Raw genomic sequence first — 18,453 nt, 5'->3', positions numbered from 1 at the left:
CCAAGTAGTACCACCACAGTTAGCAATATGGAAGCCATACAGGCAAGTGCAACTATGAAAAACAAAACTCAAGAATCAAGTCTCAATGATACAAAAACTTCTGCTCTCAGTTTTGGGACAATACAAACGTTTAAGAAGTCCTGGCCAGAAATGCTATTGGTATGTGAGGTTTAACACCCCGAAACGACAGATGGACTATGAGGGACACCGTAGTGGAGGGCTAAGGATTAATTTAGACCGCCTGGAGTTCTTTTAATGCGCAGTGACATTACACGGCATACCGGCGTTCTTGCATTTCTCCACCATCTATGTACGGCAGCTGCGGCCATCATCGAACCCGTGACCTAGGGATCGGCAGCCGAACATCAAAGCCACTGAGTCACTACGGCAGGCCCTGGCCAGAAAACCTAAGGTTCAATTCCACTCTTGGGATGAAGCATACAGCTTTTCAGGCTGCTATGGGCAACGCAAATGGGCAAGCGACCAAGTGAGTGCCAGCAGGCAGAAAAGGCTAGCCAAAGCAATAGACACCTTGGAAGTATGCAACCAAGCCCCCGTACGGAGTGTACTACTTATAAAAAGGCAAGCAACCTTTGCAGTGCTGCTAGTATGTGACATCCATGCTGTTTTCAAAGCACTTCGCTGGCAGGGGCAAGCATTTCAGAAGTGGCTCATTTGTGTGTTTTTGTAACAACACAAATGCAACAATGATACATCTATGCATCAGCACACAACTCTGCCATCAAACATATAGTGATCTCCGAGATCAATCGAGTGCCTAGCCATGAAAGCACTGAAAAATTTTGACAAATGCAATGTAAATGGCAAAGAATGAGACAATCAAGCATCACTGATAGCTCATACTTAAAACTGATGGCCACAACACTTCATGCCCTCCCTGTGAGCAAGGTGTTGCGAGCTCAAGAATTGTGAGTCGTGGCATGAATGTATGCTTTTACACATTTCAAGAAGCCTCCTTGATGACAAAATGAAAGGAAGGTCCACGTGTGCCTTACAGGCGGCAATATTCGCAAGTGATGTAACAAAAAAAAAAATTAGAACTCGCTTCAACAAAAACAGCACGTAGAAACAAGACAAAGAGGACAGTGTCCCCTCTTCCTTTGTCCTGTTTCTACGCGCTGTTTTTTATCATGCTACCGTATTGCCGACGAGCGGACCTACAAATGGTTGCCAAGAACACATTTCTGTTACTCTGGTGCTCACATTCTTTTTTTCATTTTGGATCATACAAATGCTTGGTGAAAAAAAAAAAAAAAACTATGCAGGTTTGACTCAAACCTTCCACAAATAATTAGTGTTTCCATCCTGATGCAGAAACACTAAACGTTTCTTGCCGCTCTGTCATAACAGCAGGGAGGTGAAAAAAGCAACTCGGCCAGCATCCCAACACCTTGCCACAATGACACCTTCCCTTCCACATTTTGTGGCAATTGCTTTCTCTCCCTCCTAGTCCATGTCAGGTGCCCTCTTAGCCTTCACCTGGTCAAAGATGTGCAGCATCCGTGCACGAGGGCCAAAAGTGAGCGCAACATTCTGATCTGTTTGTCCCTCCCTTCCTGTCTTTTGCTTCAATGAAACAAGAACCAACGCCACATGTCCCCACTCTCCTCAAACCAGTGATCACACCAATGTGACAGAGGCAAGAAAGTGCACCAAATGACATGCAATGCACCCGGATTAGTATGTTCAATGTGAAATTGAATGGAACTCTGAAGTAAAGTATAGACAGCCCTGCACTTTTAGGGGGTTTTTATGGAGACAATTCTAGCTTCCAATGCAGACGGTATTTGGAATAACATATGCACTGCTGCACAAAGTGCACAATGTCCCTCAGCAGCCAATGCGCAACCACCTCCCCCACAGCGATCAGTCATGCACCTTACACTATCATGAATGACAACGAAAACATTGAGGTCGGTGCATAAGTGATACAGGAATGATCAGAGTGTTCATCAAGCAATGAACAGGAGCGGACTCAACAAAGGTTGTGTCTACATAAAATGAGACACTGTCATGATTTTACCTCCGATTCTGTGCAGGCCTTTTCATCTGGGATGCACAATTTAGTCCACTGCACAAGCCAAACAGAGGAACAGAAGTTGGAGCCCTTGAGAGAGACTGGTACATATGACAGTGAGAGGAAGATTCCTCGCTGCAGTGAGCTTGGTCTCCCTTGCACTGGCTTCTCCTTGCCCAACAAAAAGCTCTTAGGTAAAGGTTTGGTTTATGGTTTTATGGGGTTTAACGTCCCAAAGCGACTAAGGCTATGAGAGACGCCGTAGTGGAGGGCTCCGGAAATTCCGACCACCTGGGGTTCTTTAACGTGCACTGACATCGCACAGTACACGGGCCTCGAATTTCTCCTCCAAAGAAATTCCAGCCGCCGCGGCCAGGATCGAACCCGCGTCTTTTGGGTCAGCAGCCGAGCACCATAGCCACTGAGCCACCGCGGCGGCCTTAGGTAAAGGGTCATACAGGACACCAAAATTTTCTGCAGGCATTATTGGACTTAGTACATTGTCACTGTGATAACGCAATGTCAGGAGCAAGCTAGTACCATTTTTTCTGGGGGGGGGGGGGATTTGTACCACCTTCCCGTCCAGACGATCAAAGCAGCACCAGATTACCCCAGCAACTGCTAGCAAGAGCGGCACAGGATGCCACTCCTCCTTTTTTTTCCGGCCTTGAGAACTCTGTCACCAGAGCTCAGTCACCAGAGCTCGCAGTTCCTACAAGTGAATCCTTTGTGCCTGAGCAGTGTGAGCTCTACACTGGTGTGGACAAAACCTCACCAAGATCCCTAGATGGTGAACTGAACACGTAGAACGTGTTGTCGGGCTAGTTGGTTCAATACTTCAGACATGGTAGTTGCGCAAAACACACACAAGACAGGGTACAGGACGAGCGCACCCTGTCTTGCACCCCGTACCCTGTCGTGTGTGTGTGTGTGTGTGTGTGTTTCGCACAACTACCATGTCTGAAGTATTGAACTGAACGCATTTTATCCTGTACCAAACCCTTTTAAGAGAACTTATTATTGCTTGCTATAACTGTCACACCTATGAAACAGAACAGCTCCTGTTTGTTTTGTTCCCATGAGCCCAGCCCTGTGGAACAGACTTGAACCAAGCCGCACGTGAGTTCATGAGGTGTGAGCGGCAGCTTGGGAGGTAGCCATGCACTGCAACAGATGACAGGCAAGTCTTTTTGCTGAAGTGATCCAAAAGATTAAAATTGCCACAGCAGTTCAACTAGCTGAAAATCATAGAATTAAGTGCAAGCTCCAACATCTGTTAGGCAAATTACAATTGATAGTGGCTGACACCTTCACATACAATCAAATTAAGCCTAAAGGCCTGCAACACCTACGGTGACAAAGCATAACAATATTACAACATGTCTTGTCACCAAAAAGCAGTAAGGGTTAAATTTAACATAGTTAAATCGAGTAGACATGCGAAAGCAGGTGTTCATTCTTCAATTGGAAGGGACACTTAAGTTCCACCTTAAGGGTACGATGCGGTCTCTTTAGTGGGTTAATGCACAAGTATGCAGAAGCAGTCATTCTCTACTTAACATTCATAGACAAAGGCGAGTCCTCATACCACTACCAGCGCAGAGGCGCAGCGATTAAGCGATGCGCCACTGCACTAGCATATGGCTGTTTCTGTCACAGCCATCAGCAGCAATTGTCGACCCGACTGCTCTTCTCGAGCAACTTCTCGTGACCAATCATTAATTTAACTGGCACCTGCCACGGCAGGTCGTAATGACGCCACAAGGTTACGTGACCTAGGTGGCGTGACGCCCTTCTCCCATTGGCTACTGCTGATGTGATGCTCCTCTGAACTTACCCGAGTAACTCGAGTAAGCTTGGGTTAGTTTGGAGAACAAGACAAGAAAGATGACAAGATTCTTTCTCGGGGTTGGTACACCTGGAGTAGTGCTTTCATACTAAAAGCAACCTTTCAGGTGAAAGGTTGCTTTTAGTGACAAAGTGTGACACAGTACTATGGCCTCCATCATGTGAGCACTCAGTAATGGCCATGTACTTCCACTGAGATGAGTCCTGACCTTGGGCAGTCCCCAACAACACATCTGCCACACTATCCTGCTGGTGACTGCAATGCCTTTCTGGCAACAACTTACCAGTGCGGTTTCCTGGTGGCCAGATGGTGGGGGCCAGGTGTTTCATGAACTGCTCCATGGTGATCACACGGTGGTACTTGGTGAGCGGTTCCACTTTGAAATACGTGTTGAAGGGAACTTGAACCTGGAAAGCACATGCAGCCAACAAACTCAGCGCTGAATTGGAAGTACAATTCCACTGACCCAAGTGGCTCCCAGAAATTGGAAACCACACACTGCCTGTGCTTACAAGGCATGCCATTTGCAAGAGGAGGAAGAGGTCATGAGAAAAGAAAAGGCATGGAAACTTTTTCAACCTGCCTTGGCACCTGAAGTGCACCGTGAAGGGTGGGACACAGAGGATAAAATAGGGTAAGCAGAATGTGAGAAGTACACTGCCTAATTCTGGGAAAAAGTAATACCCAAATGATATCAGCCAGTATTAACAGTCAACAAAGCCTGAAATAACAATCACCGGCTTTCTATTCAAAATGGAAGCTCAAGCTAAGTAATAAAAGCCAAGGCTCAACAGGAAGTTGGTTAAACGTGTTATACGCAAGAGACAATTTAGCTCGAGTCAGAACGACCGGATTAGTACCACATAGAAGACAACTGAGAGCGGGTAGAGCCACGGGAGGACAGAGTGCTCGCGCTAGGCAAACAGACAATGTGAACAGACAACAGACGATTTTGCTCGGGGTTGGTACCCATCATATTAGTGCTTATGCACTAAAAGATGCTGTGGAAAAGCATTTTTTTTTTTAAATGGCAACTACAGCAGTTTTTCGATGCGCTCTGATTTTACTCACTTTCATGGTATGCTCTTCGCAATTTTCTGGCCTTTTGTGCCAAGTTTCGCAGTGGAGCGGTGTTTTGTAGCAGCGTAAATGAATTTTAAAATTTCCCATTTTCTGGCCTCAACTGCGGAGATTTCTATGGGCAACCTTGCGTGTGTGACATCACTGGATGCACAGCTATTGATATTAACTCTGTGTTTGCTGAAGGACAAAAACTTGAGCTGCCTTTTTGTCATTTCAGACAAACAATGACCCATGCTCTCCCTTACATTCGCCAGTTTAGCCAGTCAACGCGCACACGAGAGGACAATAGTACAATAATTATTTGCATCATGCAGATCACGAGACTTGAACAAAGGCACAATAATTTCACTCTTCTACAATGAAGGGAAAGAGTGTGGAGACAGCAACTGGTTAAACAAATGAGCTAGAAAAGGCGCTAAAATTCACCACGTCATTTCACAACGAAGCTAGGGATACTGTCACAGCCAATCGATAACTAGGCTTCTGTCTTCTTATAGAGCAATTACTTCCTCTGTCGTTACTGTACTAGCAGCGAGATAGTTGTACCTAGGAACCAAAGCAAGCAATGACAGATAAAGCGAAAAATCAGATTTCTTTCGAAAGCAACAAAAATGTTAGCAAAAATATCAGCATCAGACAGTGAATAGGACAAATGCCGGTCAGGATCTTCCCGCAGCAAAACCGCTCTTGCATTAGGCCATGAATGCAAACGAACATGCTGCCAGAAGCTCCTCAATTGTTTTCTGAGTGAGTGCTCTAACTCAGCGAAATATGATGATTCGTCACATTCTAAAAGTTGCTTTACAACTGTCTTGCATATTTAGCATTAATATCAATAGTCGTTGACAGTTTTCTTATGCAGTCTATGGTAATGAAGTGTCTATATCAGGAATTTTTTCAAGTCTAAAGAAAACTAAACTAGATAATGCTAACGATGCAAACAGCACTTTGGCACAAATTTGACAATAGTGTACTACCGGCAATAGATTCCAAGGAATAGGAGCTCGAATTTGAATCCAAGCCATTAAGTCCACTGGACCAGTCAAAATCCCACAGCTACTCATATAGCCCACGGTACTGAAGAAGTGCTTCAGTATACGTCTGCTTTGCCTAATTTTGCATGAAGATTGAAAACAGATTAAAAAGCAGGGCTGATATGAGTCTTCGTGTACAACGGCTTTATGGCTATGCTGAAGATCACTCACGGGAATATTCAACAACGCAAGATCGAGTGTGCTTCCCACAATGTTGACTAAAGTATTGAACTGATAGAGATAACTGAAAGCAGCATAATGAAATAGGAACTACGCTTTTTCCTGTGTGCATGTGCAATCACTGGCTGAAACATGAGTTTGCCAGTGGACTGTAGGAAGAATGAAGACCCCTAAGATGAGAACTTTGCACCAGCTTACGCTAAGATGTTGTTCATTGAGTAACATACTGTCTGATGCAGTGTACGTCAAATGGCAAGATAGCAAAATATGAATACACACTGGGTACAAGACACAGATGCACAGCTGGTTACATTTCATTCACAAATGACAAAAACCATTTAACTGCTGCACTCCCCTCTACATGAATAGCACATGCATAAAGAATACTTTTAAAGTGAGCCTCTGCCCAAGGATAAAATAAGTGGGCAAAAACAAGAAATGGCAAACAGCTGGTGGCAAAAGCTGACCTACACCGCATTACATAGCTGATCACACGTTTAACAAAAGGCGTTTTATGCATGTGATACGCATGAATGCTTCAACCAACTTTTACAGTAATTGTACACAGCTACTCACTCATAGCTGTAGAAGAATTTCCTTCCAACAGATGCACCTTGTCAATCAAGTTTTAACCCATAAACAAAGCCGTCTGAACCAGGAAATCATCCTCGGAACACACCAGATCTTTAGCTGGCAGTGCACACTACTGTCTACGGAATGGAGGCATTCCCCCCCCCCCCCCCCCCCCCCCCCATTTCTTCCGTTTACTGTGGCATGTGCTGTTGCTGACAATGTATCCGCAACTAGCAATGATTGCCAAAAGCGATGAGTCGAAGCAAAATACACCAACCGACTTGGGTTCCCCTGGACGATATTCAACCCATGGTGGAAGGGCCAGGGTCCTGTCCAGTGCTCGGCTGAAGGCCAGTGCCCCCAGAAAGTGGTCCGCCTGGTTCCCAAAGCGGCCTGCGAGTGTGCCAAGAGCCTTTGCTCAGCTCAACCCTTCCTTCCAAGCATGGGGATCAGAAAATGCTCCAGTTGGTGGTGCAAACACGCTTCAAGTCATACCAAAAGAACAAAAAGTTCCCTGACAGTGAGATAACCATGAGTTAACTCTGAAATATGGTGTGGTGCCACACAGAAATTTATAGCTTCCCATTCTAGCCACATGTAGAAAATCTACAAGGTCAGAACATACCACTGCCCTGTCATTACCCTGTTGGCTCTGTACTGGCACTGCCCACACCAGCAACTCAAAAACAAAATGAAGTCTGGCTTGGTTTATGGGGGTTTAACATCCCAAAGCGACTCAGGCTATGAGAGATGTCGTAGTGAAGGGCTCCGGAAATTTCGACCACCTGGGGCTCTTTAACGTGCACTGACATCACACAGCACACAGGCCTCTAGAATTTCTCCTCCACCGAAATTCGACTGCCACGGCCGGGATAGAACCTGCGTCTTTTGGGTCAGCAGTCGAGCGCCATAACCACTGAGCTGCTGCGGCGGCCAAAACGAAGTCTAGCACAGCTCAAACATAAATGCGCATAACGCTAACGGAAATGACAACCCTTTCTGTCGCCTCATTTAGGTGACTCCTGCTTGCTTTCAATGTTGTACCTGCCTACAAGAGAACACCTAGGTATTTCAATAAATAAAGAACAAAAAAGAGCAAAAGGACCACCTGTACAAGGCTACAGAATGGAATCATGTACTCTGTTCCAAGCTGGCTAGCTAGAATCATCAGACTGAAGGAAGACAGTGCTGCCTGGTATATTTATAAGAGATGCAACAGGGAATACATAAGTATTTCTATGAACTGGTTAATTAAAGAAAAAAAGCACAGGAAGAAATGCATACACAAACAAGATGGAAACAAGTACCCATATTCAGATCCCACACATCAATGGGTAGCGCATGTAAGACTGCACGTGTGTCATCTTAGTGCTTAGAAAAACAATTTCGCCACAGACCTCACTGAGACTGCATACTACAAAGTATCCGTGCACATTTCTAGATGTGCAGACCATGCCGAGCAACCAATGGGGTGTTTTTCATGATTGATATACTTCTCTGTGAGCATACTACAAGCTTTGAAAATCTCTCCCTCCAACCCCGCCCCTCCCAGCTAGTCTTAGCTCCATATAAACGCTTGTTCCTTCAAGGTGTGGGCACATTTACTCTAGCATCGCTTCATTGCACACTAGCCCCAGACGGTGCTCTACTCACCAGTTGCCATGTTCACTCATGAGTGCACTCATTTTGCCTCATACGCTCACAGATGTAACAGTGTTGTGTGTGTGACTGAATGACTGAACATGAGCCCTAGTAAGGGAATAACTATCAGCATGAAATGAAACACAGCAGAGCATGCGACTTTTAGTACAAGCACACAGAGGAGAATTTGAAACTATAAATCTCCCATTTGTGGCGACGTCAGCCGAACATATTCTTGAAACTGTAGTAAAATTTAACGCCAAAGGGCGCCAAAACTTCTGTCAGGAATTCATGTACGGGGACAGCACTCTCAAGCACTCAAACTGGATTTGAATCAACGCTGATGCACAGCGTGCAGCCCCAATGGTGAATGCCATGGAGAAGACCACTTGGCCACCAGCTGTGAATCCTTTGCTCTAAACCGTATTTACTCGCATAATGAACACACCACCTCCTTTGGCTCTCAAACAGTGAGTTCTTTTTTCCCCTCGCACCCCATTCTTCTGGAGTGCAGTCTGGTGCTGATGATAGCGAATGCTAGCAAGCACCCTTTTTGGAATGCTGAAACAACTAGGCAAAATTAAAAAGTGCCACCTGTTGAATGACAGGATTATTACATCTCTCACTACTGGACAAACAGTTAATAAGAATGTTCCACGAGGAATCCGGACGCCAATAAACACCATACATGATCGCAAGCAGTTTCTGTGTTCGATCCGACACATTAAAGATTGCAGCAACTTTTGCAGTTGAGCTTCGTGTTGAAAGCTGTGAGTTGTGCTGGAGTGAACTCTAGTTCTGGTCACTTTAAACATCATTATGGGCCGCCATGTGAATTATATGTGCGGCTTTAAGATGAAGGTTGTTGACTATGCTCTCAACCATGAAAACTGTCCTGAAGGGTGTGTTTTGTTTCATTTTGAAGGAGAGTCATACCAAATGAAGTATTTATTCTGTCATACTACTCTTCAAGCAGTTTTTATTGCTTAAAATATTTTCTTAATTTTCTGTACCACATAACGAATGCGCCCCCTAAATTTTCAGAAAAAGTATGTTCATTATGCGAGTAAATATGGTAACGTGTGCTGACACCGCACAGCACATGAGTGTTTTTGCATTCCACCTCTATTGAAAGAAAGCTGTTGTGGCCGGGATTAAACCCGTGACCTTCAGCCAAATGCCAAAGCCGCTAGGCTTCCGTGGCAGATTCTCGTGGCAGAAATTACACAGTGACCCAGCATAGTTTCAATCTTCTGATGTTAGACATACTGAAGTGGTCAAATCCAATTACTATGCGGCAGAGACTTAATGTAGGATTTGCACCACTGTGCCAAAGATGCCATCATGTGAGATGGCCAAAATCATAGGGGAGTCATCATATTTTGAATTCCTTCGTGTGGGGAAATACATTGATCATGGGGTACTAAACCGATCCATCCTACAAGCTCTATTGGACAGACACTGTATAGATTTTATTTATTTATTTATTTAACGTCCTTTATTTTGAGAAGGCACAAGACCACTGTGGGAAGAAATGGGGAATTTGTGGGAATCATCAGAATAACATCACTGATGACATTATATGACATATTAAGGTGACAGCATACTTTATATCCTAGTATTGGGTACCAAACTGATAGGGTATGAATGCTCTAGTACAAGGTTTCCGAAATTATTTTAGCCTCAGGGAATCCCACCAGCTTTCGAATGGTGCTGAGGAAACCTGTGCGTCTTAACTTCCATCTATTTCTGCCTCACATGTAAAAGCATGCCTACGCAAGACCCCTAAAAAACGTCTAAATTCACTTAACAATGACTATACAGATGGCTTGCACTGACATCCCACTGGCTGCCATGTTGGCGGACCAGAAGAACGGTGAAAGTCTATTCATTCAGCCAATCTGCTCGTCAACCCCTGCCCCATGGAAGCATGGTGGAAGCGGTGGAGGCTATGCGTGGTCCACCATCATGGCATGCCCCTAATGTCACGTGCAAGCCATCTATAGTGAGACTGTCTGCTATGAGCAATAACAGTATAATTAGTTTCAAATTAAGTGGGCAAAGGAAAGGCAAGGCTGGAGGTACGCATGGATTTAGGTACTCAGGGAACCGAGGACTGTGCAGAACCCGATCTGAGAACCCCTACTTTATGGGACAGACACGCGATGGAAGTCATGCAAATACATGACTTATGTGTCATGCAACGTCACTGAAATTCCAGGGCAAGTCAGCATATTTTAAATTGCCTTGTCTTGAGCATAAAACTGATCACATATGAAAGCTCCATTAGACATACTCTGTGTGAGTACCATGGCAATACATATCGGGACACAGAGAGAAAAAAACAATGATGCACGTAAAGCCAAAGTCGTCAGTAGCCTCATCTGATGGCTCCATATCATGTCTATCCAATTATTATCTGCTTGATACCCCACACAAGGGGACTCAAAATTCCTACGACTCTTATGTCGTTTTTATTCAATGGAGTATTTAAACCAGATCAGTTTGACACCAAATATAAAAGGACTCGAAATGTGCAGCATCATCACGTGATTGTAAACATCGTCGATGAAGTAACCTTATGGCTCCTTCGCCGTGTCTATTAGAACATTAAAAAGACCCAGCCACTTCGATACCCTCCACGAAGGATTTAGAATATTCAAAACATACTGAATTAGGCTACATTTTCCATCTTGACAAGTGAAATCATTAGCAAGGTAATCCCATCAATCCGAAAGTTTAAGAGATCCATGCCCCCCAATTACGATAATCCAAATAGTGCATTCAGAATTGACCAATTTTATTCCAAGCACAGAGGGGCCCAACATATGCAGATTCACCCTGTATGTGAGTGTGTGTGGGTGGAAGAGAAAACATTTGTAAGTGAGTCACTCTGCGTAGTACCAATGTAAGGTCATAATAATCAACTGTTGCTTAACCTTGTTGAGAGTCTGTGACACACACCGCATACAAGACGTCACTGACCTAGCAAAACTGATTTTAGGATAATACCAGCAAGTAGTTCTACTATTTAATTTTTCTGAATTAAACACAGATGGCGGTGCGATTTTGTTCAGTAATTTACTCTGCTGTTCCCGACGGTTTGGAAGAAAAAGTATGCCACAGGCACTGTGATGATTACTTCGGGTAAGTAGCATTCTGGCATATATGCCAAGTGAATCAAGCAACCAGACCATTGCACTGCAACATCTGCTTTGTGCATTGAAGAGTTCTAACCTCCCCAGGAACACAAAGTCGCAGCATTCCAACAAATAGACTAGCAGTATCTGAGCGGAATGAAGGAAACATGACATGGTTTACGCAAAAAGCATACTGGCGCTAAATGACGGAGACAAGACAGGACTGGTGCCAACTCCCAACTAAGTTTATTCATGGAAAAACTACTTAATAACCACACGAGCAGGCAAAAAGATAAAAGCAAAACAGAGAAAGGGTCCTGGCAGCTGTGCGTAGGCCGTTTTCTTGAGCGACATTTAAAGTCCCTACCTATAGACGACCCCTTTCTTATCCGCAGCTCTAATGAGGTTGTTCAAGAACTTAGAAATGGGTTGCCTGGAGCACAGTCTGCTTTTTCAGTTGATGTTACTGACCTGTACTATTCCAAACCGCATACCGAAATGTTAATTTCCATCAGAGAGAAGATCGCATGCATAGGCGAACTGTCATTTCAGGATGAGGCAGGTATAGCTGTGACGATTTCTTCACACTTTTAGAATTTGACCTTTCATCGACTGCAGTTTTTTTCAACCATCAGTTTTATATTCAGCGCGATGGCGTTTGTATTGGGTTGTCCCTTGCACCTATATTGAGTGACATTTATTTATCGTGTGTTGACGAACGTGTCAGTGACCGGCTTTTATTGAACTCTAACGTTAGGGTATTCAGATATGTGGATGACTGCATAATTTGCTAACCGATCACGTAGGTTCAAAACCAAGTGCCATCCTTGAAGACATTGTCACCATTTTCATCAGTGAATCTAAGGGGCTTCTTTTCACGCAAGAAGTTCCCCCCAACAATAGCCTGCAGTTTCTTGACTTGAGACTGGTGTTTAAGCAGGACATATGTTTGTTGGTCCTACAACCCCAGATCGCGCAAAGAGCTACTGCCTTTCAGTAGTGCACATTCCAAGCTAAGCAGGCGGGGAATCGCTGTGACATGCCTGAATGCAGCATTGGAAAAATCTTGTGAGCATGAGAATGCACAGAGCTTTGACGCGCAAAGTGAACGCAGTCACCGAGCCGGGTACACAGAACACCTCATCACTAGTATTGGTGAGAACCTGGTCAAGAAGCGCAAGCGGATGTCAAAGGGTGAACAGGGTCAAAAAAAAAAAACAACCGATGGTGGTGATTCCTTATATTCATCGGCTTTCGCACAACGTGAAGAAAGTAGCCAGCAGGTATAAGATCAATGTTGTGCTTTCTGCTCCTTGCAGGCTGTAGCGCGTTTGCACCTTGAACAAAGTAAGAATGTAATAAGGGAGTAATTACTCATTACTCCCTTATTACAAATCTACTCCACCTTGGGGGATTCCCCAACAACATTTCACCAAAATAAGAATGGTTAGGCAGTGCAAAAAGAATCAGCAAATCCGCGCCACTGAATGCACGGCTGATGTTGTGTACATTGTGCAGTCAGGAATATATCGGCCAGACAGGTCAGTGCTTCAATGAAAGAGTGAGGCAGCACAAGATTGCTATAAAAAATGGTTAAGGCAGCCACATGGCCACTCAATGCAAAAGCTGCAAATGCCGTCCCAGTTTCGAAAACACTAAATTCATTGAGAGGTCTAAAGACAGAACAGAGCGTGACATGAAATTATAGAAGCATATTACATCAAGCAAAGGGGCCATATCTGCATAAGCAAGCCACTGTGTCACTGTCAGATGAAGAGATTAGTTTTTTTAGTGGGTCTTTGTCAGCGTAATAATCACTGCTTTGGTCCTTTTGGCACGTGTGCCTTTGTTAAATCACCCCTTGTATCCACTTTGCTTTTATCTTTTTGCCTGCCCGTGTGTTTATTAAGTGGTTTTTCCATAAATAAACTTAGTTCCATAGGAAGTCGGCGCCAGTCCTGTCTTGTGTGTGTTGTCTCCGTCTTTTAGCGCCAGTACGCTTTTTGCGTAAACTATGGCATACTATTAATGGCTCTGCACTGAACTGTCCAGGCATATCCGTACCTACGGCTGATGACAGAGATATCCGGACACAAAGGAAAATAAACGAAAGTTAAAGGCAGGCGTGAACAAGCAATATTTTGTAACGACTGTGAAGCGCGGCATGAAATCGAAAGTATACACGCTGAATGCGCCGTTTAGTTCTACGCTGTATTAAGGCTGTATGCCTGGGGTGGCGAGAAAATCGTTTCACTGAGTCTGTCGCGTACCGTGAACTTTTGCGGCCGACTTCACACATGCGTACTGAGTAACGACGCAGCTAATTATCCCATCTGTAGCCCTGCAAACTCCGTGATAGGGGAGCGCTGGTTTACAGCATCGGAAGCGGTTTAAGAGCACTTCCCGACCTTTATAACCGGTCAAAAGAGACCTAGTACGCGCATGAACTTGCACAATGCGAGCGAATAAATGAAATCAACGTCTCCCACGATTCATTGAGGAGACGATCCGCGACATCTACCTGAATGAAACATCTTCACCCGCTAATGGCAAGTGATTTTTTTTTCTGCTCATGTGACATTGCAACTCGTTCCCATAAACAAGCCAAAGGTAAAAGGTAACCAGGTCAAAGGTAAAAGATGCGAAGGCATACAGCAGTCATCAAAACGGACCAACATACCCATGCATGGACAGTAAAGAATGTATCCCTTCCTGTCGACGCGTGGCTTGTCACCACAGATCGCAGCTAGCGACAAGAAGAACGCCAGCGCTCGAAGCACACCGTCAGGCGCCATGGCGCATAATCCGGTCCTCCTTTTCGTTGTTCCGTTTCAAAGCGCCGCCGGAGACGCGGCCTAGCAACCACGCGAGATGCCGGCACTTGCGACAACGTCCTTCGGGCAAGGACCGTTGGCCCGTACGTCTCGTCGGTCCAGCCGGGTACAGCCTGGAAAAACACCCGACTACGTGAAAGCCGCCGGCGTCCGCGCACGCGCCGATTTGAATGGAGAAGCCGTGGCCGCACGCCGCGACGCCGTCAGGAGCCGCCTTTGTCGCAGCTTGAAATGCGAATTTTCACAAAAGTATCCAGGGCCCACTTCAAGACTGTTTAGCATTTTTGCTGGCACACTGGATTAAAATGAGGCCCCTTCATGGATGATTGCGTCATCGGAGATTAGACTCGGCAGGCTAGGAATCCCTGGGCGACGCGCATCATAGCCTCCGAGATTTCCAACAACTTCGAATCTCAGGGGCTACGGTTTCGCACGGGATGTTTTCGATAGCGCTACTAGCGCTAGGGGCGCTAGCAGATGACATGTACGATGCATGTACGCACCTTGGATGATACGCTGAGGAATGCCAGTGCATAGGGGGTTTCACAAGCATAGGAAAACGACGAAAATAAAAAAATCAGATTTGCAGAAAGTGACCGCAAGTTTATTGGCAACCGCATGACGTAGCGTGCACTGGCTTCCAGCAGTTGGCAAACAGCTATGCACGAAGCAAAATATTTCAATCTCTGTGTCCGCACCACCCACACACAGTGGACTCATATGCGTAGTGTTCTACCCATGCGTTCATGTTTTGACGTGTAGAGCACGCGACATGCCGGTAGCCCATCCGTACGGGCTCAGCGCGACAACCTCAACGGATGTTGTTGTGACATGCTGCTGCTTGCCCAGACAAAATGTTGCTGATCGTGGCATGGTAGGCCGAGTGTGAGCTGGCTGAATATTTACGCATGAACATATATTTCATGTGTTGCGAGTATTGTCTAAACATACAAACGCGGTTACGGGTGTAATTGCAGGTTTAACCAAGCGCACCCCCCAATTCATACCATGTCGAAGTATGACGCATATAAATGTTTCAGGTAGCTTTGCTAGGGACATATATTTCGATTCAATACTTAGTCGCATCAAGGGCACTCATTTTTTCGCCTCGATCGTAATCGTACACGATCGGTCGCGATATATCCTATCTGGGCACTTTGCAAACAATGAGTCAACAGTTCCGTACTCGCTGCTATCTCTGCAGTTGCAAAGCTCGTCTTGCGTCATTCAAGGAGCGACGAAATCGGCTGTTTACGTTTGCAACGTGCTACCACGCGCGGAACTGCCGCCGACAGCTGACATCTCACGATACTACGCGCCCCAGAGAGGAAGAAAAGGGTGAGCCGCGCGCCGAAATCTCGCCCACACTTGGCGAACCACGACAAGTTTGTCGACCGCCGCCGCCTTTTCTCGCGAAGCGGCAAGCAGAAACCAAAAGGAAAACGCGCGACAGTGCGCAACCGACGCAACAATCGCGTCCGAGGCGCCGGTCGGCTCCGGTCACTGACGCGCGCGGGGCGAACGAGCACGCCAGCACGCGTTCTACGCCGCCGCTCGTTGTCTTTTTTTTTTGTCGATCGTTTTTGCTTTCGCCGCTACCTCCGCCGCCCAGGTCCGCAGGTTCTTTCCCCCCACGGACGGAAAATACACAGCCAGAAAAACGCGTTCGTCACCTCCGAGCACTGACGTCACGCGGCCGCCATTGGAGAGAAAAAGCCCGGCACGATTCCTGGAGGTCACAGGCGAGGCACGCCATTGGTCAGCTCGCCTAATCGCAGACGTCACTTCCTCCAGCTTGGCCGTGGCAGCGGAGCAGCGGGCACCACTTCCTCTACTACAGGGTGCCCTCCCTAACGGTTAGTCTCTTGTTCGGCGCGAGGTCGTCGTGGTGTCGTGTGGCGTTGCTGTCGCCGTACTGTGAATTCGGCGGGTAATACAGTTCTTCCGAGACCCTCGACGCCCGCGGCTAATCCAGATCGCCCGGCCGAGGAACATGGTGATGGACAACGACGCCCAGAAGGTTATCGCCATCTCACTTGGGAAAATAGCGACATCTCGAGTTCAGCGTGGTGGACCAAGCCTGCATCGCAGCCTTCTTGTGGCTAGTGTGCTGTACAAGGCGCGTACGACCTACTTCGACGATGCATTCCAGGCGAATGCTGCCTCGTTTTCCAACTCTGTGATGTGCGCGCCGTGCCAAAGCGACGCTGATGCGGGCGACAGCGACACCGAGCAGATCGACGTTGAACAAGATTCGTCGCCTCTCGCTAAGCCTAACCGGACGGTGACGTCGCCCGTGACGTCAGCGTACGAGGATTGCGCCAGCACGGACGGAGGTATAGACGGAGGCGACGACAAGGAGAATGTGGAACCGCCATCGGCCGATCCTCCAGCCCGCTGCCTGAAGCGTCGCCGTACGCATTCCGACGACGAGGAGAGCAGCGTGAAGCGGAGTCGACTCTGGAGGCGGTCGGCGTCCTGCGAGTCGGACAGTGGGGAAGCTGAGGCGGACTGCTTCCCTGCGGACTTGGACCTGCAATCCCAGCCGGAAACGACGGCCAGCACGGACGCTATGGAAGTAGAGTCCATATCGAACTTGGTTCTGGCTTTCAACTCCGGCCTCAAGGGCTTGTCTTCCTCGTGGGATAACTGCCAGTCCACGCTGGAAGAACCTCAGCTCCGGCGCGGTACGTCGCTGCCTGACCTGTGTTCCGCACAGTCTGATGTGCTCCGGACCGCGTTTACACCTCCCGTGCTGGCGCTCACTGTCTGACAACCATCCTCGATCATTGTTCGCCTGTAAATAGCTGTTTTCCATACACAAAACGCATCGCGGTACTTCGCTATGCTTTGTACAAATTCCCCCTGTTCTGTAACATATTTTTATACGCAGAGTTAATTATTGTGGTTGTAATAAATGTTTCTGACATACCCGCTTGTGGTGTTTGTGTTTTGCCTGTGGTACGCAGCCGCAAAGCTTGCTGCCTCCGCGCAAGCTTTGCTGTTTCGAGCCATGGGGTGCATGGAACGGGTGCTGGTAATTGTGTGCAGTGCCGCCGCGTGGCAAATGCGCGGCAGGGCATCGCAGGGCTTTCCGTGCCCTGCACGCAACTTACGGGCCGTATTGCAACATCTGCTTTTCGGATGGCGGTCAAGCAAGGAAACGGGGTTAAGCCGACGCATAAACGAACACTATGCGTTGGCTTGGATAGTCGCCACGCTTAGCTTGTCGTGCCCGTGACAACAAATTTTGTGTAAAAGAAGGTATGTAATACGGACTACTGACTTTCCGCAGTTGCAACAATTATCATAAAATTGAAAAATGCGGTAGGCTGTAGGTTCATTTTACTGAGAGACTTCGGTGGCTATAGCCAGAGTGCATCTTGCACGGACCTTCGTGGCACCTGCAAAAATTCCGCGCAGTGCTTGTGCAACCTCGGGTTCGTCTCTCTGCTGCGTCAGAAGTGATGCAATGGTAACCTTCTTCGCCTTGCCAACCATCCTGTAAAGAAGAGTCGGGTATTGGCCAATCCGTATTCATTCACTATGCGTGCGGCGCAAAAGAACGGACTGATACATAGGTAAGAAACAGCGCGAAGTGGCAAAAGGCAGCGTCGCGTCCTGTTTCTTGCGACTGTGTCCGCATTTCGCGTTGCGTGATGAATCAAACCCCCCAGCCGTACGCAGCGCGACGTAATCTTGCGGTGCCAGTAGATTAGCGTCGGTGCACGAGTGTTTATCTCTGCAGGCCTTTTGGCAGCCAGCTGCTTGGCGTATGACTACGTTTGATGCATGATTCACTGCGAGGACCGACTCCGTAGTAGTCGTAGCGGAAGCCAACCGGAGGCCGCGTCAGAGACAGCAGCATTTCTTGTTTTTTTTTCGAACCTGCAGCTTTTCGTCGCGGCTTCATGCCACGAACAGGCCGGCGTTAGGGGGTTGAAAACCAAGGCACGCTTACATATTCGTTTTTGCGATATCTCACACTCGAAGCACAGCATGGACACTGCCCGGTGATAGGACGCCTCATTGCCGGTGGTGACGACTCGAGCTCATCATGACAGGTAAAAACGAAGGATCG

The 18,453-nt window shown here is 46.9% G+C and overlaps 3 protein-coding genes across 5 annotated transcripts in view; 2 read left to right on the top strand and 1 right to left on the bottom strand.

Annotated features, from left to right (window-relative positions):
- The window catches only part of O-fut1 (O-fucosyltransferase 1), a 39,029-nt gene extending 24,366 nt beyond the window's left edge, over positions 1 to 14,663 (bottom strand). The window contains exons 1-3 of the mRNA XM_089583912.1: positions 14,219 to 14,663; positions 7,035 to 7,150; positions 4,171 to 4,294 (exon numbers count right to left, since the gene is read on the bottom strand). Coding sequence (XP_089440038.1) covers positions 4,171 to 4,294; positions 7,035 to 7,150; positions 14,219 to 14,333 — 355 coding nt within the window. The 5' untranslated portion in view covers positions 14,334 to 14,663. The remainder of the gene's footprint in view (positions 1 to 4,170; positions 4,295 to 7,034; positions 7,151 to 14,218) is intronic.
- Positions 14,664 to 16,141: 1,478 nt separating this feature from the next.
- Positions 16,142 to 17,303, top strand: LOC149355576 (uncharacterized). The gene has a single exon (XM_089583911.1). It carries the CDS (start codon positions 16,366 to 16,368, stop codon positions 17,143 to 17,145), a length of 780 nt encoding a protein of 259 aa, XP_089440037.1. The 5' UTR covers positions 16,142 to 16,365; the 3' UTR covers positions 17,146 to 17,303.
- A 502-nt stretch (positions 17,304 to 17,805) lies between these two features.
- LOC149355575 (serine/threonine-protein phosphatase 2A activator-like) overlaps positions 17,806 to 18,453 on the top strand; it is a 39,041-nt gene continuing 38,393 nt past the window's right edge. Inside the window, exons 1-2 of one of the 3 annotated variants that reach the window (XM_089583909.1) lie at positions 17,806 to 17,953; positions 18,371 to 18,436. In XM_089583909.1, coding sequence (XP_089440035.1) covers positions 18,430 to 18,436 — 7 coding nt within the window. In that variant the 5' untranslated portion in view covers positions 17,806 to 17,953; positions 18,371 to 18,429. Of the gene's footprint in view, positions 17,954 to 17,985; positions 18,437 to 18,453 lie in introns of those variants that run through there. The other 2 variants (XM_089583908.1, XM_089583907.1) reach the window with 2 other exon arrangements.

This window comes from Amblyomma mixtum, chromosome 3 (genome assembly GCF_055824585.1).
Source record: "Amblyomma mixtum isolate Tamu chromosome 3, ASM5582458v1, whole genome shotgun sequence".
NCBI lineage: Eukaryota > Metazoa > Arthropoda > Arachnida > Ixodida > Ixodidae > Amblyomma > Amblyomma mixtum.
Note: the sequence above shows the minus strand (reverse complement) of the source record. Positions and strands in the feature narration are given on the sequence as shown.